The 16,250-nt window shown below is 52.7% G+C and overlaps 2 protein-coding genes across 13 annotated transcripts in view; both read left to right on the forward strand.

Moving 5' to 3' along the window:
- The window catches only part of TYRO3 (TYRO3 protein tyrosine kinase), a 39,835-nt gene extending 37,377 nt beyond the window's left edge, over window positions 1-2,458 (forward strand). For both annotated transcript variants that reach the window (XM_042869019.1, XM_042869022.1), the window contains exon 19: window positions 1-2,458. In XM_042869019.1, coding sequence (XP_042724953.1) covers window positions 1-379 — 379 coding nt within the window. In that variant the 3' untranslated portion in view covers window positions 380-2,458.
- A 6,661-nt stretch (window positions 2,459-9,119) lies between these two features.
- Window positions 9,120-16,250, forward strand: part of MGA (MAX dimerization protein MGA) — a 57,525-nt gene continuing 50,394 nt past the window's right edge. For 10 of the 11 annotated variants that reach the window (XM_042865544.1, XM_042865876.1, XM_042865712.1 and 7 more), the window contains exon 1: window positions 15,854-15,938. The gene's annotated coding sequence lies outside the window, so the exon portion shown is untranslated. Of the gene's footprint in view, window positions 9,148-15,853; window positions 15,939-16,250 lie in introns of those variants that run through there. The other variant, XM_042865629.1, reaches the window with a different exon arrangement.

A 16,250-nucleotide genomic window follows, 5' to 3' on the forward strand; every position in this document is an offset into this window, starting at 1 on the left:
CTACGATCTCATGTGCAGATGTTGGCATCCTGAGCCCAAGCTACGCCCAAGCTTTGGAGTGCTTCGGTCCCAACTGGAAATGATTCGGGGGAGGATGTCCACACTCTCTTTAAGCCAAGACCCTCTCTATGTCAACATTGGGAAGGACAAAGAGTCATCTGTCAGTGACCCTGCCGTGCACACCTCTTTTGGAAACACGGACGGTGACGAGACCGTTGCTGGGGCAGCAGCTGCTGCTGTCACGAGTGACTATCGCTACATCATGAGCCCCTTGTGCCTTGGAGATGATGTCGAGGGTGAAAGGCATCCAGATGGGCAGGAAGGGGAGAACAAAAGCCTTCTGTACGAGCTGGAGACAGAAGGAGAGAAAAGTTGTTAGTCTGTACATAGCAGTGACACTCTGCTTCCCTGGGATGGGATGTGTGCAGCCCCAGTGCCGCGTCGCCTGGGTCTCTGATGCCGGATCTGGAATGGCTTTAAACAGCACAGGCCGGAGCTCTTGGGCAGCTTTGGCAGCTTTCATTTCTGTGTGGGCTGCAGTTGCGGACAGCTTGTATGGACCACAGCCCTGACATGCCCTTGGATTTGAGGAGGGAGGCGGTAGGGTGGCAGGCTGTTCACATCCCGCAGAAAGAAGGTCAAAGCCAAGGTGGGCAGTCAGAGCCTCTGCTCTGGTCTTTCTCACTGGCAGCTGGAGCAGAGCTGAACGCACCTTCTGTTCAGTCAGTGCTCGCTCTCGTGTAGATGTTGTCTTTGATCCTGGCTGCGTGACTTCGGGACTGGTACCTCTGAAAACACTAGTGGGTATTTACACCATCATCAGGACACTGGGGGAAGTTCCTCTTGTGTTCACTCAGCAGTGCTGCCTAGACTTCTTGCCTACCTCAGTGGTTCTCAAACTGCGATTTGCAGATATGCATTCATCCAACATTGAACATCTGGCACATTTCATGCAGTAACACTCGCTGCTCCCTCTGCCCAGAGCTCTTTTAAGGTACTCAGACTTGCAGGGAGCAATGAAAATAGAAAAAAAGTGGAACATCCCTCTCCACCCTCTCCACCCATATACCTCTTTTCCGTGTTGTTTTTTTTTTTTTCCTGTTTGGTGCTGGTTCGAGCCTGACCAGCCTTGCAGTTGGCCTTAAATGGGAAGGGAGGGAGAGCAGCTGGCATGGGTGAGGACAGAATCCAACTTCAAAGGAATTGAGAGGAAACTGTGTAGAGAGGACTTGCCGGCAGTGTGGGGAAGCAGTGCTAATTAATGCAAAATGCTGCCCTCCAGGAGAGGAAGGAGACTGCTTAGATGGAGAATGGCAGACACGCATCACTTTCAGCAGGAGCAGGATTCAGCACTTGCTTGAAAGTAGGATTTCTTTAATCTTTCTCTTTTTTAACCATCCTCTGACTTCTTCAAACAATCCAGTGCTGTAGCTGCTGTGGTGAAGGTCTGAAGTCACTTTGGGGAAGGTATATGTGAGATGGGGGGAAGGAACCAACAGGGAAGCCTCTTTCCAAAGAGAGAGTCCTTATCACGAACAAGCTTGAGAACCACTGGCCATCTTAATGAGGAGGTCTTCTGGCACACTGTAAAAGCCACATGAGATTGTAGACCCGTATCACTGCAGCCTTCCACACAGGGCAAAATTGATGGTTTTGCTCTTTGGGTTTTGTTTTCCAATCAGCATGTCTGACTCACTGTAACTGCAAGCGCTTTTGTGGTTTTTAATAATTTAATATTTTAATGTAAAATCAGCATTTGTTTTGTGTAGTGTTTCCCAGCAAGGAAGTGCAGCTACATCTTACTCTAGTTATCCTAAATATTTGCTAGATCTTCATTTGTTTTATTTTCAGTGTGCTGAACACTCAGCAGTATCACAGGACTTAGGATTCCACACTGCTTTTCCTCAGACACAAATACCACCAAGGTCGTCGCTTGCCAGGTTGGCGAAGGTGGGACCAATGAGCCAAGATAGACTGCAGGCTCGGTGTCAGGACACTCTATCATTCGATGCCCCATTCTTGGCTGTTGCCAGGTGAGGGGCTAACTACAAAATTTGGGTCCAGTTTCATCCCTTGCTGAGAGCACCTTCCTAGGGAAGGGAAAGTTCAGTCTGGGGCTTGGGCACAGGTCCTTTCTGTAAGATTTCCTACTACCCAACGCTGCCCTACAGCTGGAAACCCAGTACGGTTTCTTGGTCACAAACTGCAAAAACCTTACACCCCAGGCAGTACGGGGTATTTTGTCATTTAGCTGGATTGCTGTCAATGCAGGGGAGAAAATAACAGCTAGCAAAGGTTAGCAGAAACCCGTGCAGTGCACACATTGGCAGTGAGGGCAGAAGGCTATGCTCCCTGCAGCTGCCTGGGAAGTGCAGATGTACATAGAGACTCTAACTTTGGGAAGCATGTCATAGTTTTTATGCATTTTTTTAAATAATAAAACATGTACTGTGTCTGAGTCCCAGCCTGTTATCTGCAGCAGAGTTTGTGGGGATGCTCTGAACAGATCTTCCTTGCTGGGTGGGTACATTGGTAACATGGGCTTGTCTCCCAGGGAGCCTCAGCCCTAGCGAAAAGCCTTCGGCAGCCTCCTTGGAGGCAGGCAGTGCCACATCCCACCTAGGTGCCGGCAGCCTCTGCAGCCATTCCTTCCCCCTACCCCCCACTGACAGCACTCCCTGGGGAGGACAGCCTTGGAGGAGGTGGTTGGAACTGTGCTGCTGAATCAAATGTTCCCAGTGCAACGTAGAAGAGACCTTGGGTTTCCAGCTCGCCGAGGAGAAGAGGCGCACATCACACGTTCATTATTCATCAGCCAGCAGCACAGTGCACGGCCTCTGCCTATGCACTCACACCAGGAGGATGAGCAATGGCGAGCAGTGGGAGGGAGCTCTCACCCCCATCTGCTACGCAGGGAGAACGACTTCCGAAGCATGGAGTGGCTGACTTGGCTAGTAGTGTGAGGTTCCAGTGCTCAGTGCCATCCCTTGGATCTGGTTCAAAGGATGATTGAATCCTTTTGCACATAAGCCTGGTCAGATCAGGTACACAAGCGGCAGCAGAGGGGGAACAGGAGGGGAGGAAATAGTAAGATGGCATTGGAGGATGCAGCGCTGCTCTGTGCCAGGAATTCTGATGCAGGCAGTCGTGCCAGACTGGTTTCTTAAAAAGCCTAACATTTCCTCCATGATCCCATTCTTTTCAGCTCTATTAATGTACAAAGAGAGATGCACAACTGTCCTGATGCCTGCACCTCCTTCTTGGCCTGTGTGGGGAACGGGGCCTTGTGGGCTTTACTCAGTTAACACACTCACTGGAGTCAAATACATTTAGAGTAAAAGACGTGCCTTGCAGAACAGAGGAAATACACACTTGCATGTGTATTTGTTCCCAATTTACATTGCATTTTGCTGGCATTATTCATTCTCTAATGCTTAGCTGCCAGCTTTTGCCAATTCCCACTTTTTTCAAGCAGAAATTTCTGTAGAGGTTTTTTTGGAGCTGAGGAAGCTCAGCTCTGAATTTGGTTTGAATTTCAGGTACTCCCACATATAGCCAGGAGCTGGACTCAGTCATCTTTACAGGTCCCTCCCAAGCCAGAAGACAAAAGCTGTGAGGGACAGCAGGTGCAGGCGGTGATCAGGAAGCCTTGTTACCATGGGAAACCAAGTCGAAATCGATCACTTGGTCCAGGAACACCGACAGACGTGGGCTTTGGTCGCGTGGGCTCCGTCACAGATGAGGAACTCAGCGTCAGCGTGAATCAGACTCCAGTCACTGTCCTGAAGTCTTGTGGCAAAGCCAGGACAATGGAGCCCTGCTTACTGACTGCCCTGGGGGCCCTCTGGCTTCAGGCATGCCAAATCAATGTGTTCCTACGTGCAGGCAGGCTGGGGAAATGTAATATCTTTTGGCCATGCTGACAACAGCACTGAAACAAGGGGCTGGGTAGTGCCAGCTCCTTGGCCCAAGTTGCCCAGATCCAGTTTCCTCCAGTTTCTTTTCAGGGCTAAAATCGAGCTGGAAGATACATCTGACCTGAGGCAGTGGGTTGCACTTGTTGCTTTAAGCTTTGATGCGTTCAGTAGGGATTTAATGGGACTAGATGAGCTTCTAAAAAGTCTTTATAGGAGCTGTGTTTTGGCAGCGTGCTGTGTGAGGGGATGGGACTTTGTGGAGAGGAAGGAGGGTTTGCATGCAGACACGATCTGGTTGTGAATATAAAATACTGCACGACCCACTGGAGAACACGTCAGTGAAGGTGACAAAGTGGGAGAGCAGAGAGAAACTGCAGAGCAGGTGAGAGCAGCGCTCTGCCCACGGCCATTAGCACGGCAAACTGGGGAGCTCGCTGCTCTCCCAGCTAATCCGTATGACAGCGATCCTGGCCGCTACCCTGTCGTTAACCGAGCTGTGTGGGAGTGCACTGCCGGCAGCTGGTGTGTGCCGCTGCTGCAGCCACTGCTGCCTGCGTGCTGCCAGCCTGGAGCTGGGCGCCCTGGTCACTTGCTGCTGCCTCTGCTTCTTTCCCCTTAATAAATTGCACTGAAACGAGCTATAAACCCAATGAAGGCTCAAATTGCTAAGCAAAGTATGCCAGATGCGCCTCCAACATCAGGCCTAATCAATATGTTTCCCAGGTTTATCTGTCTGTCTTATTCTTCCTCTTGCACGAAGGTATCTATGGAGAAGCAGGAGGGTTTTGCAAGCATGTGGGCTGAGCCGTAGCAGCCTTTCAGTGCCCGTCACCCTGTACCTGGGCTGCAGAGCATGCAGGTAATAAAAGATGCAGACCTGGGGACTACTACAAAAGGTACGGGCAGGATGTGATGCGGATGCCGAGCTGCCAATACCAACAGTGTCAAATCCTGGCATCCTGGCTCAGACCAGCATTTACACTGACCGAGCAGCTTAAGACCATCCCTTTGTATTTGCTTGCTCCCCCCGCTGCAGTTTGGGATCCCAGGGCTGCGGATGGTGAGGTGAAAGACTGCAGAGGCTACACGCAAGCAGCTAAAGCACAGGCATGCGTCTCCACCGGCACTGCTGCGGGGGTGGAAATCTCTGGCAGAGCTAGCAGCTGGGTAACTGCTCACCCCCTGATTGATGCCAGCCCGTCTGCCAATGCTCACAGCTGCGCCAGTGCCATCTCGTCGAGGCTGCTGCACCGGGCGGTACCTGGGGCAGCGACCTGCCTCACTGCTTGAAAGGATGTCTGCATTTTCTGCTTATAAATGGAGACTTGTGGGCCAACGCCTGCATTGCTCAGGATTGCTGCCCTGCTAAGGGGACAACTTTTTTTCTGCATGGATAATCAGGCAAAAACTCAAACGGAAAGAGCTGGACCTATTTATAGCAGAAAATAGCCTGCCTTGATTTTCTCCATTTTCTTCCTTAATACACCCAGGGAAATGTTCCCAGCCTGATGAGTCCCACATAACTGCAGGGCTGCAGCACTGGGACTGCAAAGAACGGCTGGCCCACAGGAGCTCTATTTGGGGATTTAGTCCTTGCATTTGGCACTCACTGTGTCAGCAGAGCAGAGCTCATCCACCACAGGCTGGTTCCCTCCCGCAACACAGCACGTAGCCTGCAGCCTGCCAGCCCACCTGGCCTGTGCCGGGAGGAAGATGGCTTCCTGGGGTGGCTGAGATCCTTTTCCCTCCGGGTGCCTGTGCTGGAGTGCTGCTGAGCACCACTGAGCCTCTGTGCCAGTCCCTCAGCAGGGGTGATGAGCAGCTCCCTTTGGATGTCCATGGGATATTGCCTGACCAAGGCTGGCAAGAGCTCAAAAGCATGTTTTACAGCTTGCCTGTTTCTAGACAAATTCTTACAGGCATCAGAAATCTGTGACTGTAGAAAATCTGTGATTGCCTTCTTTCCAGGAAGGCTCTAAAATTTCATAGGAAAAAAAATAGTGGATTTCTTTTTTAGGTAAATATCTTGCAAGTGGTGCAGACAACAGACTGTAACTGAGAATGAACTCTGAAAATTAAAAGCTGTCCTTAGCTCACCGTTAGCAAAATGTAGGTAAAATCCCAAAGATGACAAGGTTTCATTCTCATGCAGAGCAGGGCAAGGTACAGTCCAGTTTCCCCCAGGTTTTCTGCTCCTGGAGCTGCTAACGCAGCTGGAAGCACAATGCTGCCTTGTTTTCACCAGAAATTCACAGAATCATAGAATCATAGAATGGCCTGGGCTGAAAAAGACTGTAATGATCATCTAGTTTCAACCCCCTTGCTTTGTGGGTCACCAACCACTAGACAAAGCACAGCAATGTGGATGAACCCACAGATAATGTCAGTTTTCCTCCCAGCCAAGCATCTGTTTGCAGGGAGGATACTGTGAACCTCTGCTCAGTTACGCTGGTTTTGCAATTCTATGGGAAGCAACCAAAATGAGAATTTGACTCCAAAGATGTCATTTTGCTGTGCGCAGACATTTGGAGCACAAAATCTGAAGAGATTTCTGGGTGTACAGTTGGGATTTGTCCTGCGAGGTCCACAACATGAGACAGGGAGAGCAGCAGAGATGCCTCTGGCATCCAGCCCCCTGGCAGCTACTCTGGATGCATATTGGTGAAATGCATCATATGCAAGCAGAGGCTTTGAGCGAGTGCCTCAGGGTTGGGGTGGGGGCAGAGCGCTGGCCCAAGCCCTGCCTGCTGCCTGCCTCCGCTCTCCTGTGCTGGCAGGTGGGGAAGCTGCAGGGCACGGATGTAGTTTGTCTTTTAGAACCATTTAGATGATTAACATCTATTAGAGCTCCTTTAAGTGAGGATGCAGCTGCATGAGAACTACAGGCTTCACATATCCGAGGAATCATCAGCATTTCCAGTGCGAGAGGAAAAAATTCTTGGCAGCAGCCAGCAGCTAGGGTGCTTGCAGAGCGGCAGCCAGAAGAACTCCAATGAGTTGCCTCTGCAGCGGCAGCTACTTTGGTGCTGGGGCTTATGGATGCAGGGAAAGGCCAATGCTTTCAATGCTTTCAGCCAGCTCTGCACGCAGCTCCTGGCTCTTCAGTCTGTCAGGCAGCAGCAGCACACAGACCCAGCTCAGATCCCCTACATGCCCACATAGAGGGACCTGCAACCACCTCCATTTGAGGAGACAAGCACCAAGTAAGGGGGATCAGCTAGGGCTTGGACCCTCAGAAAATCAGGAAATGTCCTCAGGAGTGTATTTCAGAAAATGTCTGTGTTCCCACCCCCATTTATTAAAAGGTCTTAGATTTATTCCATCGGGATAACAAACTGCCCTCAGGGAGCTTCCTTGCAAGCACACACCACCACCCCCCTTTGCTGTCTGGGCAATGGGAGGAAGGTTTAACCCCTTACTCTCAAAGCCATTCATGAGCCTAACAAAGGGACACCACCAACTCCTTTGAATGTTTTCTTTTTACCCCATTTGGGCAGAGAAGGATTTGTTAGGCTGCAGAACATATACTGGAAATATATTGGGCTTGGCAAGACTTGTTGCAGCTGGAGAGGCCTATGCTGCAGTGGTTAATGCAGACAAGGTGCTGACTGATGCCCTTCAGTGTGGCCCTGCGGGGGGGATCCCACCCCCTGTCCCTGGAGAACCAGCCCCAGCAGAGACCTAGCTGGAGAAGGCTCGCTGCAGACACATTCAGAGGTTCTGCCCCAAATGAGCACCACCATGCTGGGACTAAAATTTGTGGAGATGCTGTAGACAACAGCTCACCTCACATGGGCTTCACGTGGAACTCCACAGCCTTCAGGCACCCACCCATGTGGGGAGGCTGCAGCAGAAGGGGGCTGAGGGCTCCAGTGGGCAGCTGGGGGGGTTTCCTAGCTCTCTGAAGCCCAACAGATAGGGACAGGCTTTCCTCATCACCTGCTGTTTAACCTTGTGAGAATATTTAATAAAAACTGGGCAGCACTTTCTGCCAACCTTATTTTTTCAGAGCCAGCGGTGGGCCCCTGGCTTTGAGCTTCAGAAATAAAGCTTTACTCCTCACAGCACATCACAGCACGCAGCTCTGTGAGAGGTACATTCTACCATTCTATGACACATTAGGAACACGCAGGCTTACATGGAGGCCATGCCTGCCAGTATTAGTAACTTTGCCCAACAGAGGTAACGTTGGGGCACTCTCGGAAAGCAGCCACCACAAACACGCCCTTAGATAAGGAAGCCTTCATTTGGGATGCACCAACTGTTAAGCCAGGAAGTGCCAGCTTCACAATTATCTCCGCAATCTTAATGTGGCTCCCGTGTGTGCGTAACGCTGATTTCATTGAGCATTCACACATTATATTCTCTGTGTGATCCTGACTCACTCGGTGCACAGGAAGCCACATCCTCCACGCTGACATTTTGCAGACTTTAAATGATCAACTCAAGCATTTTAACAGCATAATCGAAGCGTAAGGGCGGTGGCTGCCATTCAATGCAGTTATTGGCGCTGAAACACAACTGTTCTTACATGGCCACTTTCTGAAGGCATATGCCTGCTTTCCCTGTGCTCCGAGTGACTGCTGTCCCCTCAGGACGGCCGAGCAAGGGGAGGGACGAGGAGAGCCCCGAGGGGATCGTTCGGCCGCCATTTTATACACTCGATCCTTCAGCACTTTGACGGACCACGCGGGGCGCGGGTGGGTCCTCCGGGGCAGTGCTCGCCCCGCCGCGCGTCCAAGCCCCCTCCCCCCCGCGCCTGCGCGGCCGTCCCCTCGCGCACCGCCCGCCAACGGCTCCCCACGCGGGAGCAGCGTGTTTCCCTCGCGCGAGGGCGGGGGAAGGGCGGGAAGGGCGTGTCCCGGCGGAGGGCAAAGCGGAAGTGCGTCGGCGGGCGGCGCCGACCAATCGGTGGCGCGCTGCCGGCGGGCGTCGCGAAGCTGCTTTGCCGCGGTCGCCGCCGGCCGCGCTCTCCCCCCGCCCGGAGGACGGCAGCGCCGCGCCGAGCCGCCTCCCGCCTGGCGGGGGCGGCCCCGCCGCTGGGAAGCGAGGAAGAAAGCGAGAGGAAGGAAAAACGGGAGCGGCCCACGTGATGGGCCGCCGCGGCCAATGAAGACAGCAGGAGGGTGCGCGTGGCAGGCGAAGGCCTCAGGAGCCGCGAGCGGGGTGCGCGGGCCGGGCCGGCGGTCGGCGCCCCGCGCCACATGGAAGCGGCGGCGGCTGGAGGCAGGTAGGAGCCGGCCGCCCGCGGGGCGCTGCCCCCCCCCCTCCGTCCCTCTGTCGGTTTTGAAGTTTTATTCGAGGAGGTGGCGTGAGGTGTGCGCGTCACGTGAGCGCGGCCGCCCAATCACACGTGCGCGCTCGCTTCTCTTGGGCTGTGAGGGCTGCGTTTGAAGCGAAGGGGCCGCAGGGCGGCGGCGGAGGGGAGCGGTGGCGTGCTGGCCGCTCTTCGGCCCTTCTCTCCCGTCCCGTTCCCTCCGGGGTCGGGGCCGGAGCCGACGGACGGCGGGGCGGAGAGGGGGGGGGCGAGGGCGGCCGCCGGTCACGTGACGAGGGGAGGGCGGGTTATAAGCCCCGAGCGGCTCCGCATCCGGAAGGGGTCGGCGGAGGCCCGGCCCCGAGCGGCTGCCGTCTCCTGGGGCTATCGCGCTCCCAGGGACCGGCCCTCGGCGGGGGCGTGGCCCTCGCTACCCGGGGCCGGGACGCAGGACGCGCCTGCCATCTGCCGACCGCGCGCCGCCGAGGATCACGGAGGAGAGGAGCGGGGGGGCGGCGGCTGTGGCGTTTCGCGGCCGCTCCCGCTGCCCCTTGGCGGCGCGCGCCGGGGCGGGGCGTAACGGCTGCGCGGAGCGGTTGGTGGCGCGCGTGCGCCCGGGCACGTCGCGTGCGGCGGCCGTTGGTGCCGGGCGGGGCGGCGCTCCGCCTCTCGCTCCGCGTCCCGCTGCGCTTCCGGCCTTCCCCCGGGGCCGCCGAGTAAACAAACGGCGTGCTTTCCCTGAAGGGCGCCGGGGGCGGGCTCCGTGGTTCTCCGTGGTTCTCCGTGGTTACCGGCGTTGTTGATACAAAGTTTAAAACCGAGTTGGGAAACGGTAGTGTGAGCTCGGCTTGCGGATGGTAGGCGCGAGGATTAGCGGGTGTTTCTTCAGTCTGGCAAACGGAGAGGCTTCCAGTAACGCAGTCTGAGCTTTTCGCCTGGTTGCTAAAGATTTCTAAGCTTGTGCCCTCTGGCTGTCCTGCTGTCACTGTGTGTTGCCCTCAGCCCTGCGTGGCGGTGAGACCCAAAGATCCGAAGGTTGCGACCCAGTTGCTGTTACAGGAATAGTGGTGGTTGCGCAGTTGTGCTGGTCTATTGACTGTTGCTTACTGCTAGTGTGGTGTGTTCTGCCTGACCGCAGGCTACGTCTGCAAGTCAGAAGTGAAGATCAGTATTAAAGAAAAGCCTGGACCCTATTACTTGGTACTTCAATTGGTATTATTCTTTTATATTGTAACTTTGAAGGGATGCAGGATTTCTGTGGCAGTTACAGTTTGATGGATGAGAGCCCTGGATGCAACACTTGAATGAGAAGGATGGTGCTGAAAGTTAGATCTTTTCCTGACTTCTTTTGCCATCTTTTTTCTACGATGTGGAGAACGTCCTCAACTGAGGATTTATGCTTGTGACAAACGTTCTTCATGATGTGTCCATAAGGGGACTGAAGTCCATCAAAATGGTGTTGTGTGTGTTAATTAGGGCCATCGTTGCATGGGAGAAAGTGCAAGAGGTTGTTGGTTTTTTTTTTTTTGGATTTCAGTAGTTGAAGTGATAGTGTATGGAAAAAATAAAGCAATCATTGAATATATGAGTAATGGGCATATGAGTGACTTTTTGATAAAGTATGAAAGTACATTATTTTAAATGTTGAAATAATAACATGCCATAAATACCTGCACAGATAAAACACCATGGTAGCTTGCAGTGAACACTGACTTTTCATCCAGTCCCCTCATCAGTGGTTCAGTGGCCCATATAAATGGGTTGTGTGTTTCCATTCTGTTGCCTTCAGTATTTGGGAACATCTCTTTATATACTGAAAAGTTATAATTCTTTAGAAGAGAAGGAGTGAATATTATTCACTTTGCATTGTATCATTAATGCTGTTAAAGCACTGAGTTAATGGGGGACAGAAAGTTGTGATGTGCATGGCAGAGTACTGCTGGAGGAGAGCTGGAGTGGGCATTTCCATCCTTTCCAAAATGTTTGCATGCAGAATAGAAACTAGGGCTTCTGCAGGGACACAGCTGATGGTTTATGAAGCACTTACGGAATTGTAGAATGGCTTGGGTTGGAATTGACCTCACGGATCAGCAGGTTCCAACCTCCCTGCCTCAAGGACGGGTTGCCAGCTGCTAGATCAAGTACTACTAGATCAGATTGCCCAGGGCCCCATCCAACCTGGCCTTGAAAACCTCCAGAGTCAGGGCATCCGCCACCACTCTGGGCATCCCACTCCAACACTTCACCACTCTCTCAATAAAAAACATCTAATCTGAATCTCTCTTCCTTTAGTTTATACCCATTTCCCCCTTGTCCTTTCACAATGTACCCATGTAAAAAAGCTGATTTCCCTCATGTTTATAGGCTCCCTTTAAGTACTGTAAGGTCACAAAGAGGTCTTCCCACAGCCTTTTCGAGGCTGAACGAGCCCAGTTCCTTCGACCTGTCTTCATGCCTTCCAGTCTGCAGGTGCACACTGCTGGCTTGTATTGAGTTTTTCATCAGTCTGGACTGCTGAGTCCTTCTCAGCAGTGCTACTCAAGGAGTTCTTAAGCGTGTCTGAGATTACCTTGACCCAAGTGCAAAAAGGATGCACTTTGCGTTGTTGAATCTCACTAGGTTCATAAGGGCCTACATCTCAAATTTATCAAGGTCCCTCTGAATTGCATCCTTTCCTTCTTCTGTATGTATCAATCACACTGCTCAGCTTGGTGTCATCGGTGAACTTGCTGAGTGTGCACTCAATCCCATCACCTGTGTTATTGATCAAGATATTAAAGAGTACTGGATCTCCCCCTGGACACAGAGCCATTGACCACAACCCTCTGACTGAGACCTTCCAACCAATTCCTTATCCACTGAATTGTCCACCTTTCAAATCCACATCTCTCTAATCTAGCGGCAAGAATGTGGTGTGGGGCCGTGTCAGAGGCCTTGCACAAATCCAAGTAGATGACATCAGTTGTCAACTGAACAAACGCCCTGGAATCTTCAGGGCTCTGGGTATTAAGAAGTACATTTGGTTTTAGTGTAAAGTAATGTTCTGATCTGAAATCTGATGTCTTAAAAGCTGTCATACATATTTGTTTTGGGAGTTGTGAGTTCTGTGTGGTATGTTTTCTTCAAGAAAACCTGACTCTGGAGAAGCAGACTTCTTGCTGTTTTTTGCTTTTTATTTATTTTTTAGTACTATGTAACAGTCGGTTTCTCAATGTTTGCTTTTTTAAATCATACACTTAAGCTAAATTCTACCATCATACCTGTAATCTTCTTGACATTAAATTATACTTTCTCACTATAGCTAAAGGAACATTTTATGCTACTTCTTTTATAAATAAAATGGTGTAAAATACTGGAATCTGTTGCCTAAACATGGGGGCCAAAGCTGTTGTAGGTACTGCAATGTGTGTACAGCAAGTATTCAGCTCTGGCAGGCCCAAACTCTTCTCGAGAAGCAGTTGAAGGCCAGCAGGGCATATAAAGGTACAGGAAGTGGGACTAGGTGTCTTAGTATAGGCAGTTCAGTCCACTTGGAGTTTGAGAATTAACAGACTTTCTTGTGGCCTGATACTGTGTTAATCATTCTCTCAAGTGGCAGAACGTTGGCTGAAAAAGTGTTTCTTTGTGTTTTAACCCTTCCAGCATACATATTGTGCGAGGCTTCTTACTACTTATAGTGTGACTAGATATTAGATACTAGATATAAAGATCTCTCTTTATAAATCTTTTTTATGGCCATACCTTGGGACTTCATACAATTGTCAGGGCTGCATGGTCTTAGTGCTAACAAACTTGTGGGCTAAGACTGCTGTTTCCTTTCACTGTGAGTGTATTACACTGTCATGGTTGGTTTGGGTGGCTGTTGTTTTAGCCAGTTTCAGCTACTGTCACTTCTAGATAGTGAATTTGAGAGCTGAAAGCCTTCTTCATGCTTGAGTAATGCTCCAGCAGCAGTGCCTTTCATGTACTGTGTATGAAAGTATACCATATGACAGAAGTCTCGTATTGCATCTCTGCTTGTGATCTTTATGTTCAAACTGAAGAGATAATTGCTGCATAAAATAAATGCAGTCTGCACCTCTTTTATATATTATGCAGGTTTGCAACTGTTACACGTTCTGTGTAAGATTGTCGATCTCCCAGATAGGGATCCTTAGCAAAGCGCGGACACTCTCTCTCTGTTGGTCTGTTGCAGTACCTTTTTTTGAGATAGGTTATGAATAGAAGTGGCTGAAAAGCTCAGGTTTTCACTACAGCTCTACTGGCAATCTCTGCGGTATGCTGGTTGGTGAAAGTTCTGTATCTTTGTTACTTGTAACATGTAGCCATGCTGGCAGGGGTTACTGGAGAATGAGTGCAGTTTACTTGATACTGTTGGGAAATACAATTTTGAAGACTGTAATTCATGCTTTCAAGATACTACAAAACAGGAAATAAGTCTAAAAGAGGCATATGGTGGATGAGGGTGCTACTTAGTAGTGAACTTCAGAGTTTCAAGTGTGACCTTACCAGTTACTAAACGTGACTGCAAAGGACAGTACTCAGGTGGTGAAGACCATTTCTACGCAACCAGTTGGTATCTAGCGCAATGAGGCCTTAAAGCTGCCATTTTCACTGGTCAAAATGGGCAGCCGTGCTCCTGTCCATTGACGGCTATAAACTGCTCAGAACCTGGTTATTTGTGCTGGTGGGAGGCAGTAGAGCTGCTTGCTTTTACAGGTGAATTTGCTGTGTTGATTAACTAGAGGTTCCACTTCTGTTCCAGGCAAGGATCACTGCACGAGTCAGGTCAAATGCTGGCAAAGTTCCTGGCAGTATCAACAGTCTGTTACAACTTGTTGCTGGAACACGTGCTGCTGGGCCATGCATGTGGCCCTATCTGCTACTCAGCTCAATGCAGCTTCTCTTATTGGAATAAATGGCTTGGTTGATGACTGCTAGATCTAATACATGGTATGCAAATGTTTCATCAAAATAACTGTAGAGAGTTAACTTCTGCTTTGGAGCTAGATCTGCACAACGGTAGCCATTCCATTCCACTTGCTGGACATGCTTTGGTCTTGCACAGAAGGTGCAATTTGTGCATTCCATCTTCTCTCATGGTAGGAGGTGCACAGCTGCAGTGTTGGGAATGCTGGATGCGCTCCTCATTTCGTAACCCAGCAAACTAATTGTGGCATGCTTAATAGAGAGGTTTATAGTGATAAAACAATGTGAAGGTGGCTTGGTTGGCTTACCACCAAGTTATGACTTTAATGGAGCTCTTCTGTGTGTTGCTCTGAGGGTTACACAAATGTCTGTCAGAAGGGTGCATGAAGACTGGTGAGACTGAGGTAGAAGGAAGGGCAGGAGGATAGAAACATCCAAAGAGATGAAAATGGGATAGCAGGGAGATTGTAAAAAGGATGGAAAAAGCGTTAGGACTGATGACAGTAGCTGAGATTCAAATGTACTTACGGGATTCCTAATCCAGTCAGTTAATACACATGTTTACAACTTGAGTTGTAATAACTGCCCTTAGACTGGATTGCTTTTTTGATTCCTTCCATTCTTCTGCATCCTGTGAGCGGTGGCTCAGCTGTAACTGAGGGTGTCCTTACAGAAGCTGCAGCTACCGCACAGCCGGGCTGCTGAGGGCTGAAGCTTTATGTGAGCCTGACACCATGGCATTCTGGTCACCTGTCCCTCCATAGAGGATATGCAAGTAAATATCCTGACAGACAGGGGAGGAATAGCGGGGTTCCCACAGGTGCATGCCTTCAGCCATGCCCCGTTTATATGTGTAATCCCTGAATGTTCAGAATTGTTTCAACGAGCTTATTCTCAAAGCACCTGATTTAAAAAATATACTTTCCTTGACCAATCCAGAGCACTGCCATGGGGTTGGTGTTGAGCCCCGCTTGCCCAGACGCAGAGAAGAAAACTGTGCCAGATGAGGGCTGAGCTAAGCCACCTTCCATACTCTGCCAGGCTCGCCGACGTACCGCAGGATGCTGGCCCTCCTGCCAGGTTCCCGGGGCTGCCTGAAGTTTGGGGTGCTCGTGGTGCCGTGAGGCTCGCCCTGCTAAACCGCTGCAGGAGGAGGGATACGTCCTGCACTCAGCTTCCCACGAGCCGGGGCGCGCTGTCTTGCGGGACGGGGGCTCGCGTTCTCCCGGGGAAGCACCGAGGGAAGGAGGGAGGGATGGAGGCGGCGGCGCCGCCGCTGCGGCCCCCTGAAGGCGGGGGCGCGCCGTCACCGCCGCCTCCGCTCGCGCCGGGTGCGGTCCCCGCCGGCGCCGCCCCACGGCCGTCGCGTGCTAACGCGGGCCAACGCGGGCCGCGTCCCCGCCGCCGCTGGGCCCCGGGCCGGTCCCGTGACCGGAGGCGGGGCCGGGCGGCCCGCTGGGGGGAGCGGAGCGGGCGGGCGCTTCGTCCGCGCCCCGGGGCGGAGGCGGCGGGGGGCGGGGCTGCAGCCGCGGCACAGAAAGGGACTTCGAAGGCGCCAGGGAGCGCGGGCACCGCCGAGACGTGCGCGAGGCGACGTCGACCCCGCGCCCGTTCCAGAAGCTTCGTGGCGGGGCGCCGCGCGGTGCGGGGCTGGGCCTGGCGCGGGCACGTGACGGGCAGGCGGGAGGGAGGGAGGGGGGCGTGAGCGGGCGGTGCGCGTGCGCGCGTTGCGGCGCGATGACGTCAGCGCGGTGCGCACGCACGTTGTTCCCAGCTGGCGGACACACGGTCCGCGTGAAGAGAAAGGGAGCGGGGGGCCCGCGCCTCGCCGCACGGTAACTACCGCCCTGCGGCCGCCCGCCGCCCTCGGCCGAGCCCCGCGTTCGCCGCGCCGCGCCCCTGCTCCGCGCGCCGCCTCCCCCCGCGCTTCCCGCCCCGACTGCGAAAATTAACACCCGGCGCACCACGAGGCGCCGCGGCCGGGCCGAGCCGCGCGGCGCGGGCCGCTCCCGGCGGTTACGCGAAGCGCCGCTTCGGGGCCGCCTCGCCACTGGGGAGTCGCCGCCTCGGGAGCGCCCGCCGCGTCGCGCCCCCTCCGGCCTCGTCCGCGCATCGCCGAGCCGTTGAGGAGCGGCGCGGGCGCCTCG

The sequence above is a fragment of the Lagopus leucura genome, unplaced genomic scaffold (genome assembly GCF_019238085.1).
Source record: "Lagopus leucura isolate 7727_CA_CO unplaced genomic scaffold, USGS_WTPT01 Super-Scaffold_1, whole genome shotgun sequence".
Classification (NCBI taxonomy): domain Eukaryota; kingdom Metazoa; phylum Chordata; class Aves; order Galliformes; family Phasianidae; genus Lagopus; species Lagopus leucura.